Source organism: Leptidea sinapis, chromosome 27 (assembly GCF_905404315.1).
Source record: "Leptidea sinapis chromosome 27, ilLepSina1.1, whole genome shotgun sequence".
Lineage (NCBI taxonomy): Eukaryota > Metazoa > Arthropoda > Insecta > Lepidoptera > Pieridae > Leptidea > Leptidea sinapis.
The window spans coordinates 2,447,438-2,468,387 of record NC_066291.1 but is presented as its reverse complement, the minus strand read 5'-3'; the positions used below and the strand labels follow the sequence as shown (position 1 = coordinate 2,468,387).

Here is a 20,950-nt window from a genome sequence, read left to right as displayed (position 1 = left end):
TAAACTTTAACCAATGTTTACGGAAATGAACACCATATATTATAATTGTGTCGCGTCGGTGTCACTGACTGAATATTAATGCGGGCGTCATACTATTGTTTCAATTGATATCGGATTGATAAATTGATAATAATATACAGAAGGGTTCACAATTCTAAAACAAACTATTACTTATTTAAGATATAAAAATGAATATAAGAATACTTTATAGCTGTATTCATTACTTTGGTATAGCTTGTCTTCCGACAAAGGCCTCCTCTAACGATTTCCATTCTGTCCTCTCTCTTCTTCTCTCCTCTTTTGCTGTACGAGTCCATAGTTTCCCCGCTATTTTCATGATGTCGTCTTTCCACCTCATCTGTTGTCTGCCTCTATTTCTTTTGCTGTCTAATGGTTGCCATTCATTTATTAGTCTTGTCTATTTCTCGGTTTGTTCAACTCTCAGGTTGGTTATATCATAAAGTCATTTTCACAGTTTTGAAAAAGTGCGATTAAAGGCCGCTTCCAATGTTTATATCATCTGTACATCAATACTTCATTTTCTAGTTCATTGTATGATAGCTGATATTGTTGCGAATTCTTGAGATCTACACGTAACCATGAGGACTGTATAGATTTCTAATTTAACGTTGAAAAGTCATAATTTACCGAACATGTTTTTTTCACTTTAGACCCACATTTCCAGACTCCAGCAGTTATGAAGCTGATTTTTTAATGCCATTTATGAATAGTAAGTTGCAAAAACTTAACAATTAATCTACTTTTATAGATTTTTTTAAGTTGGTCATGTCTAAAATTCCCAAAAAGTTAAATCTATATACAGGACGATCTATATATTGAGCGATCAGGAAGTTGACTCATATATTATTTGTGAGCAATTCTATTTCAAAATCGTGTCGTTTCTGTGGATTTCTAAATGGAACGAAGGATAAAAACTCTGCATTTTAAAGGTAATATATTAATGCATCATTTATCTCTCCATTACTTACATTAATCCAAGTCAAAAACAGCTTTAACTACTGCAATTTGTTATCATATCTTTACGCGCTGATCCATGTTGATGATCACTGACAATAAAACACGTTGACATTTAAGCTGCAATAATATTTAGTGAATTTGCCAAATGATAAAGCAACATGCACCACGAACATGCCAAAATACGAAACGTGATAATTTGTTCGATAAGTGAACGGTTTACGACCGCAATCGAAGTATTTATGGCCAAAACATGACCTCTTATAACGTCAATGAATGATAAACTATAGTTATAACTATATTTCCATACAGTTGTTATTGTTTTGATTAGATTACTTAGATGAGCGTTTCAATTTAACTGATTTGGCTTTAAAGCAGAAAAGAATAAATGAATAGAAGAAGATGTCATTGCACCTAGAGAAGATGCAGACAAAGTCTACGAGAGTTCATTTAAATAAAGCCTGTCTTCAATTGTCGGCTTAGTACTTTTTCCCCAATGCATATTAAATTCTATCACAGTAATTATGGCTTAAACTCTCCTCTACAGCTAATGTTAAAATTATATAATAGTATTTTCAATATAGATGAAAACATTGATATCTCCTTTTCCAATTTTCACAACAACTCTTATAAACATAAATATCTTCTACTTTTAAACAATTATAGTAAACAGGATCGTTTCACTAATTTGGTGCAACATAAGACTGGCACAAGGTCATTGTCCAAAGGTAAATTTGAAATACCCACGGTACAAAATTACTATGGAGATAGAACATTAAAAAAACGAGTTCCATACTTACTCAACAGTTTACCCGAGGACATAAGACGTGAGCCCAGACTTGTTAAATTTAAAAGTTTATTAAAAAGATACTTGTTAAATACGTTATAACCATTTATGTAAATTAATTGTATCAATAACTTACTTAATAATTTATAAGCTATGTTTATGTAAAGCGAGGTACCTGCATCAAACTGCGTAAGCAGTTTTGCGGGGCATGGTGAAAAATAAATTGTAACTTTCATGAATAAACATATTACATACATACATACATACTTATATTGCTCTCCAAAATTTGTAGATTTTAAAATATCATATGTATTTAGTATAGTAATGTTGTGCCTAAGTATCATTTATGTACATTTAAACTATTTTATTATATTTGTTTAATTCTCAGTGCATAAGTTAATAATTGTATTTAGTTGGTATAAGCCTTTATGAATAAATACATAAAGTATTAAGGTCTATTGAAATCTTTAACAGTAGAAGAAGTGGAAGAGGCCTTTACACACTTAAATTATCTATTAATATCAATTTATTTTTATAACTTTCGATAATCATATAAAATACAATATCAACTAAATTCATTTAGTTTTCACTTATAAGATATACACAGCACTAATGTTGCACAATACGTCAGCTGTATAGCTACAGATATACTGCTCTAAGCATTTTGGTGACGCGAAATCACGAGCTTTCACCCATCCAAAAAATGTCTAACTAAATATATTTATATAAGTAAATATATTTTTTTAAATATATATTTTTATCGCATGCGCCAGTCATGAGCATGTCGGTGACGCAAACCTATAAATTTTTTCCTTTCCAAAAAGAGCACAACGCGGCTAAAGAAGTTTTCACTTCAAATATTATATTATAATTATTTATTTTTCTTAATCTTATCAATATTCCAGCTTTACCAGCCAGTATTTACTTCGTTTTGGTTCCAGAGAGTTTGCACGTCATTATTTACTGAACACTCCTCGTAATAATGAACTATTCTCAATTCAAGTAATGTAGTTAACAGACGACCTCACCTGTTTCATTAATTCTGGATCGAAGACGTACAGTACTGGTCTCTTCCTGGATGTCTTCGAGAGCCTCACCAGATCACCGTATTTATCGCGTAGACTTTCCAACAGCCCCAGACCCACAGTGTGGTGATAGCAACCTGCGAATATATTTAACTTTTTGAGTGACATTAAATTTTTCACATTTTATGACATGATCAGCAATGGATTAGGTAGTTAAGTGGTGGTGATCATCTCCGTCCATTTTGTAATGAACTTGCTTTGGACTTGAACCAAAGTTACCGATATAGCCCAGATGCTTGCGAAACTGAAGAAGCAGTGGGCAGGGCACATAGCTCGAGAGATCGCCGTTGGGACAGTATAGTCTTCGAATGGCGACCACGTATCGGAAGACGTAGTGTTGGTAGGCCATTAGATGGATCGACGATCTGGTCAAGATCGCCGGAATAAGTTGGATGAGGGCAGCGCAGGACCGATCGTCATGACCACCTTGGGCTCCCCCCCAAAATTGTAATGATGTCGTTATTAAGCCGTTGTAATGATGATGATAATATTTTGAAAAAGTAAAACGTACAACAGTATTTTCTGTAATATTACTTACATCCTAGATAATAAAAAATGGATATTAGTTAGGGATATAAAAATGTTTTTAACAAGTTGGTGGTAGGTATACATCCCTCTCAAATGCCTGAAATAAAATAGTACTACGTGCAACTTTCATTTATAGGTGAAGTCGCAAAAACAAAACCAGTTTATCAATAATGAAATATAATGTGTTTGCATTATCACAATAATATGTCAAATTCTATATTTTGTAAACTACGCTGAGCTACGCGTGCTATCACTTTGAAACTATTACTGCAATAAGATAAAAATATTGTATTTATTTTATGGTATTCAAATTAGAATAAAAAAAGAAATCTGAAAACAATAATCATCGCTTACTCCGAGAATATGCATTAATTAAGACATTAGGAGCACATAACTAGTTGCTCGTCCTGACTATATTTAGACCGTATTTGATAGCATTAGATATAATATTATAATAATTAATTATTTACAGCAAGCGTCGCAAATATTATGTTAGTCTCAGTGAGTCATACATTTTTGAGCTGTTTGGTGTCAAGACACTTGGCCCGTGGCGCCAAGAGGCGCGGAGAATGTTCAAAATACTATCTTCGCGCCTCAATAAGGCTACTGGAAACCCAAGCAGTTATTTCGGTCAACAGATCAGCCTAGCTATCCAACGCGGAATTGCTTTAAGGGTAAATATATACACATTTATATTAAAGTCCCGGTCCATGTTCAGGCATTATTTATAAATAAATTAAATTGTTTTATTACAAAATGGCTCTAGCGTAAGTCCTACTACACCACAGCTGAATATCTAAGCGATCGGACAGCCTGGGACTAGATTATGATTATTTTATAGCAATAACTTTAGTAATAATTGTAATTTTTTTTTAAATAACGCAAAAAAAAATAATGCTGGGAGAGTATCATCTTCTCTCTGGGTTTATGAAACGGTGGTGGTGTTTGAACGGACGTCAAAAAGAATTCTAAAGAAAGTTTTTTTTTAAAGTTAATGCCTTTTATGCCTTAAATAAAACAAGTGAAGTATTTACCTACGCAGTATGAACGGCTATTTTATTTTTTACACATAATATTGGTTCTTTTTTTGATCTCTCCAAAGTTTTCGATTAATACAGTCATTGATTAAAAATCTTCCATACAAACAACATATTCAAAACTTTAAAAATAACAATATAGGAAGGGATACCAGAAACGTATTTATTTCACATTTACGTATGGCTGCATCGGGGTGGGATGAAATTTGAGATGCCTTATGACGTCACACTGACTAGAAAATACTTTTTTCTTTATGATTCTTTTATCTTTTGTTACCTAAGCTAAACCCAACTCATTTAATATCGATTACCTTATATATATAAGAATGCATCACATATTATGGTCGAAACCCAAAATGTCAAAAACGTATATTTTACAAATGCCCACCACTTAAGAAAGACTGAGATTCAATAATTAGAAGCGACAAGAAAGTGATCGTCAAGCTTTTAAATCAAAATTTAGGTATATCTTCAGTATTTTACAAAATATTTATGTTATCTACGCAAGATGATGCCACAGAAATACTTGAAAGTAAAATATTCATACACAGCAAAATAAAATTGCTTCTAGATGCGCAAAAACTTGTGTCTGGAGAAATTCTCCTGAGTCCGAAATGAATATTTATATTGCTCCATCTAGGTTACGTAACGTACTTTAGAATTTTACGTATAGACACTTTAGCAGAATACAAGATGTTACTAACTGCTTAGGCTCGTCTCAGGTTATGTATTAAGCAAGCTTTGCAACAATGCTTTTGTAGTTAATGTAGTCGAACTCCATTAGAAGTTTGAAAATACCTATTATGTGGCGTTCAGGTAGATGTTCTTGGACGTCACGGGTTATCCTGCCTAAAATCGGCAGGCCGTATCAGTCGTCACGCCAGCATTAATGAAGTCATCCGCAGGGCATTTAACGCTCTTAATATACCAGCTGTTTTAGAGCCAAATGGTATTACCCGCCGCGATGGCAAGCGTCCTGATGGAATGACGCTGGTGGCTTGGGCTCGGGGAAGGGCACTGGTGTGGGACGCTACTTGCGTCGACACTCTGGCTCCTTCTCATGTCCAAGTTCCGTCAGTTGGTGCTGGGGCTGCTGCTTCGACTGCCGAAGACAGCAAGCGTCACAAATATGTTGGTCTCAGTGAGTCCTACATCTTTGTGCCGTTTGGTGTGGAGACACTTGGCCCGTGGGGCCCAGAGGCGCGGAGAATGTTCAAAATACTATCTTCGCGCCTCAATAAGGCTACTGGAAACCCAAGCGCTGGCAGCTATTTCGGTCAACGGATCAGCCTTGCTATCATCCAACGCGGTAATGCTGCCAGTATTACGCGCCAAGAATACTGGCAGCATTACCGCGTTGGTGGAAGCGTACCAAGGTACGCTTCCACGTAATGATAGTTTTAATTTTATGTAGTCGTAGTATTGTAAATATAGTTATAAGATTTGTTTTGTTTGAATAATAAAGTAACCTATTATGTAATATTAAAAGAACATTTTAGGCTAAGATGTGAACTGATTTTGAGACTAGTTAATTCCGGCTGAACTCAGTCTTAGTGTATAGGTAAGGGATGGATGGATTTTATTTGTGTATTAATCCTAGAAGTGAGGGTTATCACTTTAAAAACATAACAAATTGTTTAGATTTACAAGAGCGACATTTCAAGTCAATTTACTAATATGCAAATATTGGGGTTGAGCAGGTTATCAACTGTAAAGAAGATCCTGTAGATGAAGCCACAACCTTAGAGTTTAACAAAGCATACAAGATTTTATGACGATACATCACTCGAACGGTTGGCTCAGTTGGCAGAGCACTGTCACGGAACGCCAGAGGTTGTGGGTTCGAGTTCCGCATCGTTCATAAAATATTGTTTTAAAATTTTATTTGTATAGGTAATGGAGTCCAAAAAAATGAGTAGCCATGCACGAAAATATCTGCATTGACCTTTCAATGTCAATGCAGAAATTTTCCGTATGACCGTATCGGCATGGGCCTATAACCTTTTATAGGCCCATGCCGTTAGTAGTTTTTCCGTGATTATTACCCCTCAAAAATTTTTGAATATAAAAATTTTAAATCTTTACGTTATCATGCCTAAAATCACACCGTGTTTGGCCAACGGTTTAGAATAAGATGACGCGTGTATCCTGCCATCGGGTTGCGTTGCACAGTTATAAATGTATTATAGCGACAGAAATGTTAAATTTGTGATTTAACATTAATAAATATTATTTTAATGCTGGCACTCTTTCGACCCATATCACATTCAGATTAATACAATTATACAATGATTGAGATTATTAACCAAATTCAATGTACAATTAATTACAACACCCGTGGGAGGTTCCTTTGCACAAGATGCCGGCTAGATTATGGGAACCATAACGGCGCCTATTACTGCCGTGAAGCAGTAATGTGTAAAGGGCGCTGTGACTAGTTGTCACTAATAACTGGGATAATGAGACTTAACATCTTACGTCTCAAGGTACGAGCGCAATTGTAGTGCCGCTCAGAAATTTTGGGTTTTTCAAGAATCCTGAGCGGCACTGCATGTAATAGGAAGGGCGTATCAATTACCATCAGCTTAACATCCTGCTCGTCTCGTCGCTTATTGTAATAAAAAAAAATTTAAAGTAAGTATAACAATAACATTTGATTTCAAATTTGGAACCTGACCTCGCATAGACTACAAAATGACGAAATTAGCGAATAGTTGATAAATTGTAATAAAATGGCATTTTTGCAATGCAAATAGCCTCGTGACTGTGAGGCAATGCGCCGTTTTTAACATGTTGATTGCTTTAGCGAGTGTGAAATTCATTATCTGAACGTTTCATATCTTTTATTTCTGAATTTAGACAATAATAATGTTCTTTTGAAAGTATTAATTTAAAATAATATTGGAAAAATGAATAGAAACTGTCATAACCATAATGTTAACAACAGGAACAGACATAAGCTTATAATGCCTACTACTCGGCTTAGTCGAGTTAGTAAGTCTTTTGTGGGGCGATGTATATGCTTTTACAACAAGATCCCAGTAAGTGTTCAAAACAAGAGTATTACGTTATTCAAAAGAATTGTTAAAAAACGTTTGTGTGGTTAAGGTTACTATAACGTAAATTAATTTCTTAATTTTTTTAAATTCTTTCTTAATGATTAATACAGATTGGGAATGGAGCGACCGCCCTTAGGTTATTAAATAATAAGTTAAATTGTACAATATTACTTTGCAAATATATTTTTTGATAAAAAAAAATCCCGCTGAGTTTGTTGCGCCGTTCCTCTTAGGCCTGAGGCATTCATTTTGGAATGGGTGTTAATTTTTTTTACTTTCAATAAGTGATGTCACATCCTATTTTGAATAAAAATATTTGAATTTGAATTCAACTTTTGACCTAAAAAAATGAGCACATAATTTCAAACGAGGATGCGACAGGAGTGAAAAAAAAGTTTATTTATCTTTGATACTCAAACTGAGTAAGATTGTGAATCCAAGAAAAGAAATACTAATAGTGTCAAACATTAACATTTTTAGAAACACCTTCGCATCGACTGGTGTCGCCAAATGTTAGATAAGTTCAACTGCGGTGACTCAAACGCTGTATTTCACATCGTCACAGGTGATGAAAGCTGTATATATTGCTACGAACGAAAGCTCAGTAGGTGTTTCCGTTCGAGGATCGGCCAACTAAAGTAAAGAAAGGCAGAAGTCAAGGAAAAAAGATGATTGCCTCATTATTTGGTCGGAAAGGTCATTTCGCGACAGTTGTGCTAGAAGATGTAAGAACAGTTACTGCAGACAGGTATGTCAATCGCTGTTTGCCTCTTTTCTTGGAAATAATTCGAGAACAGCGCCCTCGAAGCTGGATCCTCCTTCACCACGACAATGCTTCAGCGCACTCCGCAAAACGGACTGTTAAATATTTAACTATGGCAGGTGTCGAGATAATGAGTCATCCGCCATACAGTCCTGACCTGGCGCCATGCGAGTTTTATTTAATCCCAAGAACTAAAGATAAAATTCGAGGTATTTGCTTTACGAGTCCTGAAGATGCGGTGAAAGCATACGAAAATGTCATAGTCTTAGGGGTCTAAGGAAGAATGGGCCACTGCTTTTCTCAGAGGTTCCATCGAATGCGACGGTGTGTAGAGGGAAACGGAGATTACTTCGAAAAACAATAAAAGTATTGGCAGTTTTCGACATTAAGCAGTTTTTTATTTTCTAAACATTTTCAGTATTACCTAGGTATGAGTTGCATAATATCAAAACTAACTTTCTTCAACGAAATTTTTAAGAATTAAAATAAAAATCCAAATGGGAGTCACAATTGTAAGCGTAGTCAATAAGTACCAATAGTAATTGTAAATAAAACACCAGACAAGTACAAATCACACATTATCCTTTATTATTCGATATACAACCGCTCACTTCGGCCGTCCAACCAATAATGGCTCACCTCACTCAACATGGCTGCTGCTCTCGCTGTGACAAGTCTCCCCTCCATTTATTTTACAGTGGTGACATTCATGACGTTTTCGTTTAAAATTAAAAACTCATTCGTTAGAAATGGATAATGTTTACAATTGAAAAGGCAAATGAGATAATTGAAACCTTTCACAAAGGTACTTGAAAATGTTAAAATAATGCTTCAAACTTTATTGATACATTTTTTTTTAAATTATGCAATTACGATCAGATCGAGAAAGTGCCGAAAAGGGCCTGGATAAGAATTGATTGATTCGAGTGCTAAAAAAGCAGGGGAAACATTTAAGCGTTTATGGGGTATAAATATAATATATAATAATATTCAATTTTTTGAAGACATTTTTTCTTCAAGTGTACAGAAATAATATCTGGTACTATAATCCAAATCATAAATTATCACAGAAAAATTAAAATCTATACGCAGTTGATCAAACTTCATCAAAATACAAGTATTATGTTAGAAAGATCTACAGATTATTATTAATTGGAATTAGTTCAATTTTGAATACTCTCATTTACTTTTAAATATACATATATGTTTAAATTTTATTCCGATACTTATATTTTGTCATATAAAAAGCATGTAATGCACGATATAAGTGAACTAAAATACAGATGCGCTATATACGTATGTATACATTTAAGCTGATAGATTTTTATCTGCGCATATAAAAGATATAAATATTCCATAAAAAATGTAGTTTGATTCAAAAGTGTACAATGTATTTTATTTGAGTATACATGGCCTAGGTTGGGTATTGAAGCTCGTTGTTACAAATTGTATTCGAAATGGGTTCGAATGCAAATTGCTTGCATCCCGCCATTACTGAATTGAGTGAATACACATTGTCAGTTCAATATATAATAGGATCGCTCTGTACTTGTTAAGTAGTATTTTTCCGCTTTTAAAGTAGTTTATTGTTAGTTATTCAGGTCGGCTAAGGGACCGCAAACAGAGCTTTATTAGAGAAATTAATAGACAACTAGTGCTAATCCGGCAAACTATGTTTTGCCATATAAATTCAAAGAGGATGTAAATACTACGTAATAAGAGGCGAGACTGCCTAAGAATAAATTGAAATTTGGTTAAGTATGAAACGTGCAGTCATTTGACATAAGTTTGAAATAGTAGTTACATAATTACAGTATCGCGATTGGCTACGAAGTATAATTCGGCTAAGTTTGAAAGTGAACATTTGCTTATAACTTAGTGGATTTCGGCTATATCCTTTTCTACAAGATTATAGCCTTCATCAATCAATTTGTCAATGACTGCATGTTTCATACAATCGAGTGAATCGCTTTTTTCTTAGAGAGTTTCGCTAGCCTGTAAAAATTAAGTACCCCGCGCCCGCTGTCATATGTAATGAAACGTCATTGATTGATTTGTATTGCGAATATATTATAGGTATTTCCAGATAAGTAATCGCTAACGAACATATACTCAGAATCGTCTCCGAAAATCGCTGCATTTTATGGTTTAAATATTGTCCCGATAGGTTCAGTAGTTTTCACAGTATAACCGAAGTAAATCAGAGGGCAATGGAAAGGGCTATGTTCGGAGTTTCCCTGCGAAATCAAATCAGAAATGAGGAGCTCCGCAGGAGAACCAAAGTCTGACTGACATAGACAGACTGATTATGAAACTGAAGTAGCAGTGGGCAGGGCACATAGTTCGACGGACAGATGGCCGGTGGGGCAGAAAAGTCTTCAAATGGCGACCACGTACCGAAATACGCAGTGTTGGTAGGCCCCCCACAAGATGGACCGACGAGCTGGTCAAGATCGCCGGAATATGTTGGACGAGGGTAGCGCAGGACCGGTCGTGGTGCAGATCTTTGGGGGAGACCTTTGTCCAGCAGTGGACGTCTTCCGGCTGATGTAGATGATGAATGAACCGAAGTAAACGGCTCTCCATTAGTAAAGATTATAGTTATTGTAAATATTATTACGAAAGATAGTAATGAATATAGAATTTAAAAAAAATCTTTTTAATATGCTCGTCTTGATGATAGACATCATCTAAACATCGTCTATCGTATGATTTTAACACACCGCTTCTTTTCAGTTAGGGCTATATTTCACCGAGACACCACGGTGGCGCAACCAGTAGCCGCTACCAACAAAATATATACAGCTCACACTCCCTATGAGTAACCTAGTGTCCGTTTGGTTGAGCAACCAATTTGGTGGCGCGACCAGCTTGGACGCGACATGACTCTAGTATCTGTATGTGGGATCTTATGGACACCACGGTGGCGCGACTGGTTGGGCCACTGTGGTGTCTCGGTGAAATATAGCCGTTAGTATTCTGGTACAGGTTGTATCCGAGTTGTATTGATGCTTTACAGAACTTTGTATTGAAACCATTGATTAATGTTTTAAATATTTTTTCCTTTCTTTCTCAGCTCTACATAACTTACCTATCCTCGGCAGAATATGTTCATGGTGCTTCATTAGAGGCAGCTTGATGGGTCCAGGTATATCCTCGAACCGTTTGTATGCGATCACCGGTGCAGCGACGTTGTATCGCTGTGGTGATGTAGATGTTCTGCGAGGTGACGAAGAGGTGATGTTCCGTCGAGAAGGACGGGACAGCCTGGGGAGGAGATATTGCTTAACTTACCTTTAAACTTATTGCATAGCTAATGGAAAGAATCATAAAAACAAAATTGAGACCATGTACATTTGAAAAACACGGCAAAATATATTTTTGATATATCGCAATAGTACGAGTACTTTTGAATAGGTATATGAATCGCATTTGAGCTAGGTAAGTGAACTACACTGTAACTTTCGTACTGCGAACTCACGGATATTAAAAAAAAAAAGTTAAATCAGATAAAATAGAATTGTTGCAAAAAAATGCAGATCTTTCTAAATGAATAATCAAGTCAAACACGCTGTAAGGCATTCAATACTAATTGATGTTGACAATATACACGTGTTACTCAAGTTCAAGGGCAATGAAGAAAAACAACAATAATAATTATAATTGCAAGTTGCACATGACTCATTGATCGGGGCTTCGTATTGGTCGGTGCCAGGAATACATAATATTATACAAAGGCATGTAGCTGAGGCTTTGGAATGTTATTTGTTTATTTAGTTAACTTACTACATTTATAAAAATACTAGCTGAACCGACAAACGCTTTCTTGTCAATGCAAAAAAATATATGCCATCCCACGATGGCATATATTTTTCTGTACTCCTAAATAAGATACATTTATACATTATTTTGTTATATCACAAAGGTTTTAGAGTGTTTTCGTTGAAAGCTCCCAGATGGCTTATTTTTCGACACCTCATTTTTTTAATGAAATTAAGGGACGGAACGAGCAGGACGTTTAGCTGATGATAATTGATGCGTCTTGCCGCTTTGATCACCGCCGCCAGCATTCTCCTGCAACACCAGAGGAATCACAGGAGCGTTGTCAGCCTGTACAAAGGTGTACACGCTTTTTTTGGTCCTATGTAGTTACGTCCTGGAAATACCGCACAAGGTAGCTCATTCCATAGCTTGGTTGTACGTGGAAGAAAGTTCCCTCAAAACCGCATTGTGGGGGATCGGCAGAGATACAAATGGTGGGGATGATATCCTAATTTGTGACGTGTCGTGCAAAGGTGGATTTCGGCGGTAGCAAACAGATCAAACAGCTCTTTACAACACTCTTCGTGACAAATGCAGTAGAAGAAATACAATACAGCAACTTTACAACGACCTGCTCTAAAAATGTATTTATTCAACCCCAGAATTTAGGAAAATCAATTAAAAATAGCAAATTTTTCAGATTGTCATTGCTAATTCATAAATGGTAAAAAAATTCAAGATTGATGTACCTAGTTAATATTTTGTGCACTTTATTTTAGTTCAATGTAAGTTGACTGGAAATTGTGCTTTGAACATTCACAATGTTCAAAGCAACAAAAACACTCATGAATTCCGCACAGTTAGAAAGTCATCTAGGACTCAGCAAAGTATGTTACATAAAAGTGAAAGCCTTTATATATATTAGCCTATTCGTAGCATAATATAATGTATCTATTTTCTACACATTAGTTTACCTATTAGTCGAGAAAAAATACTTTTTGCATATATGTATTAAACTTTTTTTTTAGCTATACTATCTGTATCTAGCTGGATTTATTTATTTATTTATAATTGGACATCCAGCTGATGTTACAATATGACGCACACATAAATTTATATCAATAATTAAATTTGTTTTTCTTGTCGAAATCCGTAAATCTAAATGAAAAATTTCGATTTTTTAACATTTTATTACAAAATAGGAAAACGGTGAACATATTTATTTAATAACAATTTAGGAACTACAAGTATTCTTAAAAAAACCAAAAGGTAACTATAATTTTGGCAGTATTGTGCCATACCAATCACTATTATCCTAAAACACTCGCTCAAAACTCAATAATAGGCTCTCTATTGATTTTGGTATGAGTTGTACATGTATTACCCGAAAAAGTAAATTGTTTGTGGCATTCTTTTAGGCACTTTGAAGTGTAAGAACTGTATGTCTCGTTTTAAATTTTAGTCTTAGTCTCAGACTCTAATTTGCCCTGTGCTTCCCCGGGGCTTAAAAAGAATAGGGAAGTTCCAGACCCAAGGGTGTCATGAGAGGCGTAGGGTAGGGTGCATCAATTACCATCAGCTGAACGTCTTGCTCGTCTCGTCCCTTATTGTCATAAAAAAACCTATGACGTATCATGGTATGAATACCAGTGGGAGGATTTTTTGCACAGAACGACGGCTAGGTCGGTAGCTTTTTCTGTGGTATTGCAAGCTCCAATGTGTTTCGCTTTGAAGGGCGCTGTAACTAGTGAAATTACTGGGCTAATGACTTAACACCCTACGTTCGAAAGTGACTAGTGCAATAGATCGCTTGATATCTTGATAAAGAATACTCATCAGAGCTGCAAAAAAACGGTATTAGTGAAATTTGCAACTAATTCCTCTTTTATCTAAAAAAAGCAGGCATGAGGCGGCTGTTATTATTTTTATCTACACCCATGCTTTAAATCCTCTATTATAGATTCTAAAACAGTAAGCTTATTGCCAACATTAAAACACCCAATGTCCTAATAACCATTACATCATCAAAAGGAGTGTTGTAATGAAATTTAGTACAACATTATATCATCCGTTTTCATAATAACACTTCTTTGGATGATATTATGATTAGTAGGACTGGCTTTTGTAATGTTAGCAGTGAGCTTACTGTTTCAGAATCTTTTATAGAGGATTGATATTATGGGTATAGATAAAGTATTGTATGCAACTGTTAGGTATTAAAACACTCATGTAATACTATTATCACACGAGACGAAGCCGAGTGACACCCACATTCGTGTTGTAATACCCTGTCTTACACAACAGTTGCATAAATAACTATCATGTGATCGTAACCTAACCTAACCATAAGCAGCATAACACAAGCAGATTCTGTTATGTTAGATACATCTCACATTCGTGTAACGTACATCTTGAGATGTATGCGAATAAAAAAAGGTTTGTATACATTGTGCATTGGTACCGTTAAGATTTAGGCAGTTCATTGAACTGATGGTGAGGGTGATCGAAGGTGTGATTCATATCATGCTGTATAAGCTGCTTTTTCAATTCACACACATTTGCTCGCTATACGTCAGTTTTTTTTAATTGGGATGACGTGAGGAGAATTCAATAAAAAATTTAAAAGTATTCCTTACTGACCCACATGACTAAAAGTGGAAACTTTATACAAATAACTTTATATTTGTTCTGTTTCCATGAAAATTATAATTGTGTAGAACTAGTTTGGTAAATCTTGCCTCGACTGATCGCACTCCCCTAGTTGATTTTACCCGAACGAACATAGCCGCGGGACAGGTCATCTCATTCGATACCCGCAACATAATGTGCTCAATATCAACAATAATTGTCACTTTAAAAACAGATCGTTTTCAAAGAATACACGCAGATTTAAAAACTCCAGTAATTTTTCTCACAGATCTGAGTAGGTTTGGGAATCAAATAAACACTACGATTATTTGAACGAATTTGAACTCATTCTCTGACTAGCTCACCCAAGTCATATTTTTACGATCTTTTGTCGTGCGAATTTCAGACCGGTCCCGACTGCGCGTTATTTTGTTCTAACTGGGTACTGGTTTTACTACTTTTATCTACTACAGAAGTTTATATAGATAAGGCTAAAAATAAACTGGTCGAGAGAGCGAAGACCACTATTTTTAGGGTTGCTAGAAATAAATAAACCAATTTAATGTTTTTAACTCGATGCCGTCGTATTAAAGGATATGGTGGTAGGTAATTCCTAAGGGGCTTCCAAACTATTAAATTTAATATTAAAAATATAAAGATATTGCTTATAATTAATGTATAGTATGCAATCAAGTGTAGTTCAATTAAGCCGTTTGCCTCATAATATTACTAGATTCCTACAGAAATCATTTGATAATTCTGCGTGGATTTTGAAAAATATTGTTTTAAGATATTTTTACTAAGTATTTTAACAATTTTAAATTTATTTTTAAAGCATTATTGACAATCAATTTATGAGATTGTAAAAGATAGGATCATAGGTATCTTACCTATAGTTAAACTACCTACTTACTTTTGCTTTTAAAACATCTTATAGATTTATTACATTACCTACATAGATAATAAAGAATTTAAATTTTAACTTTGTATCACACTTTAATTGTTTTAGATCGATTATACTTAGAGTATATATATTATTAATAATATAAGTTTGTTAATATTATACATTTATTTATCACAACAAGTTTTTTACTTACACGCACTTTCTCATTAGAACTGAGTTCGCCATTTTCGTAGATAAACACAAAATCCACACTGTTAGACCTTCATTTTGTTTCACAGCACATTAACTTTTTTAAAAATACAGTTTATATTACAAACGTCTATAAACACGATAATGTAGTGGCCGGTGCAAGACGCTCACGTTTTGTGTACAAGGAACTACGAGTTACGACGTTGAATTGAGTTTATTATTTAATTCGAACACATAGTGATGGGCGCGAACAAAACACTGTCGATAAAACTACGTGTCAATATATGAAATGTCGATAATTGTTTGCTGTGCAATAATTAGTTTATTATTTGAATGAATTGCTTATCGAATATTGCAATGCTTACATTTTTTAATTTATACGTGATGCAAGTGAAATGTTTTAACATAGTACATTACTATTATTTTACTAAGTATTACACAATAGTCTCTGTTGTAATTTATGATTAATAATTGTTAGTCGTTAACAAAGAAGTCTACATAGTAACCCAGTATATTAAAAAATATATATTTATATATTCAAATAAGATAAAATTAAAATAAATAATTAAAGGATATATTCTGCAATTACATTTGATTATTACTATAGTTTGTAAGCAGTATTTGTTTTCATATAGTTTCAAATGACTTAAATAAATTTAAATATTAATTATTTAAGAAACGCCGTGATGGTTCTATCTATGACTGCGGGGATTGCTAATGTGACCATTATAATCTAGAAAGTTAATGATAAAATTCAGTTATTTTTTTATTATTTTTCCATTAAAATTTATTGTATTTGAATATAGTGTTGAATAAATACAATTAATATTTATAATTCCCTAGAAGCCTTATAAAACATGAAAGATGTTATAAATCAGTAATACTTAATTACTTTAAACTTAGTAATACTAATACAAAATGAATGAAAAGGTCGAAAGTATTATTTCTATGTTTAAATAAGTTAAGTAAGAATAGTATTTTCGTTGATTAAAGCGAGAGTTACACATTTAAACAAAACACTTTTAAAACATTAAAAGGATTAAAATAAGAATATTAAGAATATTTAATAACTTGGACTATAATTATTTATTAAGTATACATTTTCATAACATAACATTATTAACATAATATTAAATATTTCAAACACATGTCGATAAACGCTACAGCATCACTAGTAGTGGACTTTGAACCAAAGTCTTTGTTTACGTTTTTGCATTTAATGAATCCTCAAGGTCCAGACTCCAGAGTACAAAATTCCTGCGTTTGCAGTTTGTTCCATGCTATTATTTATATTTTATACTATATATTTATTCGTATCCAATGTTTTTCTACCTTATTTATTTTCACTTGTAAATATTCTCGCAGAATATATAATCTATACGTCATAATATTATCATTTAATTTTAAACGTGTTATATGTCTGTTATATTAATATTTTTTTTCCAAATTTTTTTCCTTTAATTTAAACATGTTGTTCATATGTGACCGTCGCCAAAAAATATATTTTTTTTATTTTCGTCCGCTTGTCACTCTCTCTGTCCACGAAACAGTTAAAATAATAATGGTTTTCTCTAATTTACTGTCGCAGAACCCCGTAACATTTAAGTGATTCTTTGTATTTCAATCGATTAACTTACAAAATATTTAAGTTATTTAAAATAAGTTAGAGCACTGGCACGGAACGCCAGAGGTCGTGGGTTCGGGTCCCGCATCGATTAAAAAATTTTGTTTTTGAAATTTTATTTGTGTATTAATCCTAGAATTGAGGGTTATCACTTTCGAAACATAACAAATTGTTTAGATTTACAAGAGCAATATCTCAAGTCAACCCAAATTTAGTTTGAAATTCCATACTACGGATTTTCAAACTATTCTGGCAAAAGAATCTTTTCCAAAGTAAACTAATATTGCAGCCTGTCAAATGACTTTAAAAATCGTATCTCTTGATTTTTCCTATTTAATTTTCTTACTCATTTTTACCTATTATTTCATCTAGTATAAACTTGTGCTCACTTATCGACTTGTTGAGTTTATAAAAGTAGATACAAACAAAATACAAATATGTAGCTTATTATTCGAATCTAATACTTATTAACTATTATTATTATGTTAACTAAAGGCGCGAAGTTAAGTTATAAATATACCCGGAGAGGAATCAAAAGACTCAATAATATGAATGCTACCTATATGTAATTAAAATGTAAAAATATCCGTAAAGTTCAGCCTTTATTATTACTTAAGCCCAAGGTTTAACCGACGCCATCTTCTTTTAAAATAGGCGGCAACGTCTGGCTGTGGCAGATAGCAAACAAAATTATGTTGTATTTAAGGTTGAAAAGTTTTAGAAGATGGAACTTCAGGCTTTAGAAATGCGATTCTTGTTAGACAGTGAAGGTCAATGGCATGATTCGATGTTTTTTTTTAATTTGAAGCTAAATTGTTAGTGTCCCGTGTGGTTTTATGGTCTAATGAGTGTTTATATGCGATAATATTTAAACACTATTTTGAAGTTAAGACTTCTTAAGCGCGCTCAGCACTTAGTTTGAGGGTATTGAATGAACTAGACCGTCAAAATGTCGGATTAATTTGAAGGACAAGGATAATGCAATAAATTAAGTAGTCTAACTTATTTTAATGATTTTGGTATGTATTTTTGTTTGTTTGTAACTGTATCATTGATATGGTTTTCTACAATTTCAAAATATCTAACATTCAGTCATTCAATGGTTACCAATGATTTTGCACTCTTTCTGATGAACATGAGTGATGGTAGTCACTTTCGATCAAGTAACTCACAAGCTTCTAAAATCGAGTTTTATATAAAACTTTTTGTCGTAGGAATAAAATAACAGAAGGTACAGAAATATATCAAAAAAAACACAGTCGTACAGATACTATTATAAAAGCCAGTACAAACGAAAGTAGTTTGTACATGTACATGAGAAAGACCCAGTGTCAGTGGTAACCGCGTTCCAGACCAGTTTGCTTCCCAATTCCCAAACAACCGGCGTTATACCAACAATAGTAATTTATAGTAAAATTACAATGTAAAATCCTTAAGTCCAAAAATGTATCCAAATATTAGAGGCGTTTTTTAGAATATTCGAAATAAACACAGGGGCTCTCGGAGACTGCAAACGTCACAAATATGTCGGTCTCAGTGAGTCTTTACTAAGTGCCGTTTGGTTTCCAGCCTCTTAGTGCGAGGGGTGAGAAGATGGAACAAAAATTTTACTTCGTGTCTCAATAGAGTTACTATTGGAGTAATATAAACCAACTGATCAACCTAGCTAGGTATCCAATGCAGCAATGCTGCTAGTATTTTTGTTACACTTCCTCCATTATATTAATAATTGTAAACTTAGTTATAAGGATTGTTATGTTTTATATAAAAACTTCTATTCTTCTATCTATGTATTTATAATCAAAATGGTCTTTGTTTGAGGCTCTTTCATGTCTAAACCACTGATTGTATTGACATGAAACTACCACTATTCGATGCGACGAATTATTATCCTAGATGGTTCTTTCTAATGGCTAGTTAATCTATAAATATAACGTGCCATTCCTTCTTTTTGTGTTAGGTACAAATTCAAATATTAACATTAACTAACACTTATTGCTATTCTATTGTTGCGGGATAGTAAACAGACACAGGGTAAATCTCGTTGTACTAGAGTTCTAGTCATTTCGCTTTTAAAGATACAAATTCGTTTTAGTATAGAGAAAACGACTTTTAGAATTACTATCACTTGTTTTTTGTTAATAGAATGCACCGAAATATCTTTATTTTGCTGTGAAAGTCTGGGATAAAGAGAATGCAATTTAAAACGTCTACTTTTCAGCTCTCATTGTAAAAGTTGGTACTGCGGCCGTAACGATTCGCCAAACTTGAATCTAATTTAGTTGCTTTTCAACTCGCTGTGGTTTGTGAATTTTATTTGAATTTGAATACTGGAAAGTTGACTTTATTAATTAACTCCATAAGTTTCTTTTTTGATCATGCCGCTTGTAGTTCAGCTAAAATATAGTAGTATTAGAAATGACATCAAAAAGAATTATAAAAGGAATCAATTTTGAGGAAATAGAAGCCCTTATAATATTGACACATAATATTGACACACTTTTCACACAAATTATCTTGCCCCAAGTAAAGCATATATAGCCTGTGTCATGGTTTACAAGATAATGATATATTTAGTACAATATACTTACTTAGTTTATGCTTTTATTAAGGACTCAGACATCATTTGAACACAAATATACCCGTTAAAATATTAAAAAGAGTAGAAGCTCTGCAAGTCGGATCTCAAGGGAGACGTGAAAGAGTCGTGATTTAGGATTTTCGACTTATGAAAAATTTTTACTTAGGCTGGCTTTATAAGTAAATCTTCATATTGTGAAAGGGACAATATGTACCTAAATAGCTTGTTAGGAACATTAAAGTATAACTGTACTATGGTTTGGAATTACTGATTCTTTCCGCTATATAGTTTATATTTTGAATTTTGATAATAATTTTTGAAATATTTTTTTTATGGAAAACGAGGACAAACGAGCGATCACCACCTTCTCTTGCAACACCAAAGGAATCACAGGAGCGTTGCCGGCTTTAAGAAAGGTGTACGCGCCTTTTTGAAGATACCCACTCGTATCGTCCCGGAAACACCGCACAAGGAAGCTTATTCCGCAGCTTTGTAGTACGAGGGAGAAAGCTTCTTGAACAACGGACTGTGGAGGATCGCCACACATTCAGATTGTGGGGATAATATCCTTGTTGGCGGCTCGAATCATCGCCGACCAAGTTATCACCGATCAGCTTGATTCTTTGGCGTTGTTTAGATATGTGGGTTCACTCTGCATCTTCTACAGCGTTTACTATGTACAGTACTCAGAGGAGCAGAACAGATGAGATTAAAAATAGCTATGAAAAAAAAAATTTAATTACTGACTATACATGAAATAATTATTAGAACTAGTAACTGTTACAAAACGACTCGCTTACCTAATATTATAACGCCTTACAATTTTTGATTAGCAAATTTCAAATATGTTATTGAAGCTTTTTTTATTTTTTTTTATTGCAGGAAAAATCATAATTGTCACATCTATCAGCTATAAAAATATCGTAATTATTGTTAGCACACACACCTGAACGATTTCCACTCTTAACAGACAACAAATACATCTTAAATATGCTTTACACGGCTTTCAATGTATGCAAGTTTATAGA

The 20,950-nt window shown here is 33.8% G+C and overlaps 1 protein-coding gene across 3 annotated transcripts in view; it reads right to left on the bottom strand.

The window, feature by feature from the left end:
• LOC126972796 (probable cytochrome P450 49a1) overlaps positions 1–15,917 on the bottom strand; it is a 40,538-nt gene extending 24,621 nt beyond the window's left edge. For 2 of the 3 annotated variants that reach the window (XM_050819848.1, XM_050819849.1), the window contains exons 1-3: positions 15,722–15,917; positions 11,326–11,501; positions 2,791–2,924 (exon numbers count right to left, since the gene is read on the bottom strand). In XM_050819848.1, coding sequence (XP_050675805.1) covers positions 2,791–2,924; positions 11,326–11,501; positions 15,722–15,753 — 342 coding nt within the window. In that variant the 5' untranslated portion in view covers positions 15,754–15,917. The remainder of the gene's footprint in view (positions 1–2,790; positions 2,925–11,325; positions 11,502–15,721) is intronic. The other variant, XM_050819850.1, reaches the window with a different exon arrangement.
• Between the last annotated feature and the right edge of the window lie 5,033 nt (positions 15,918–20,950).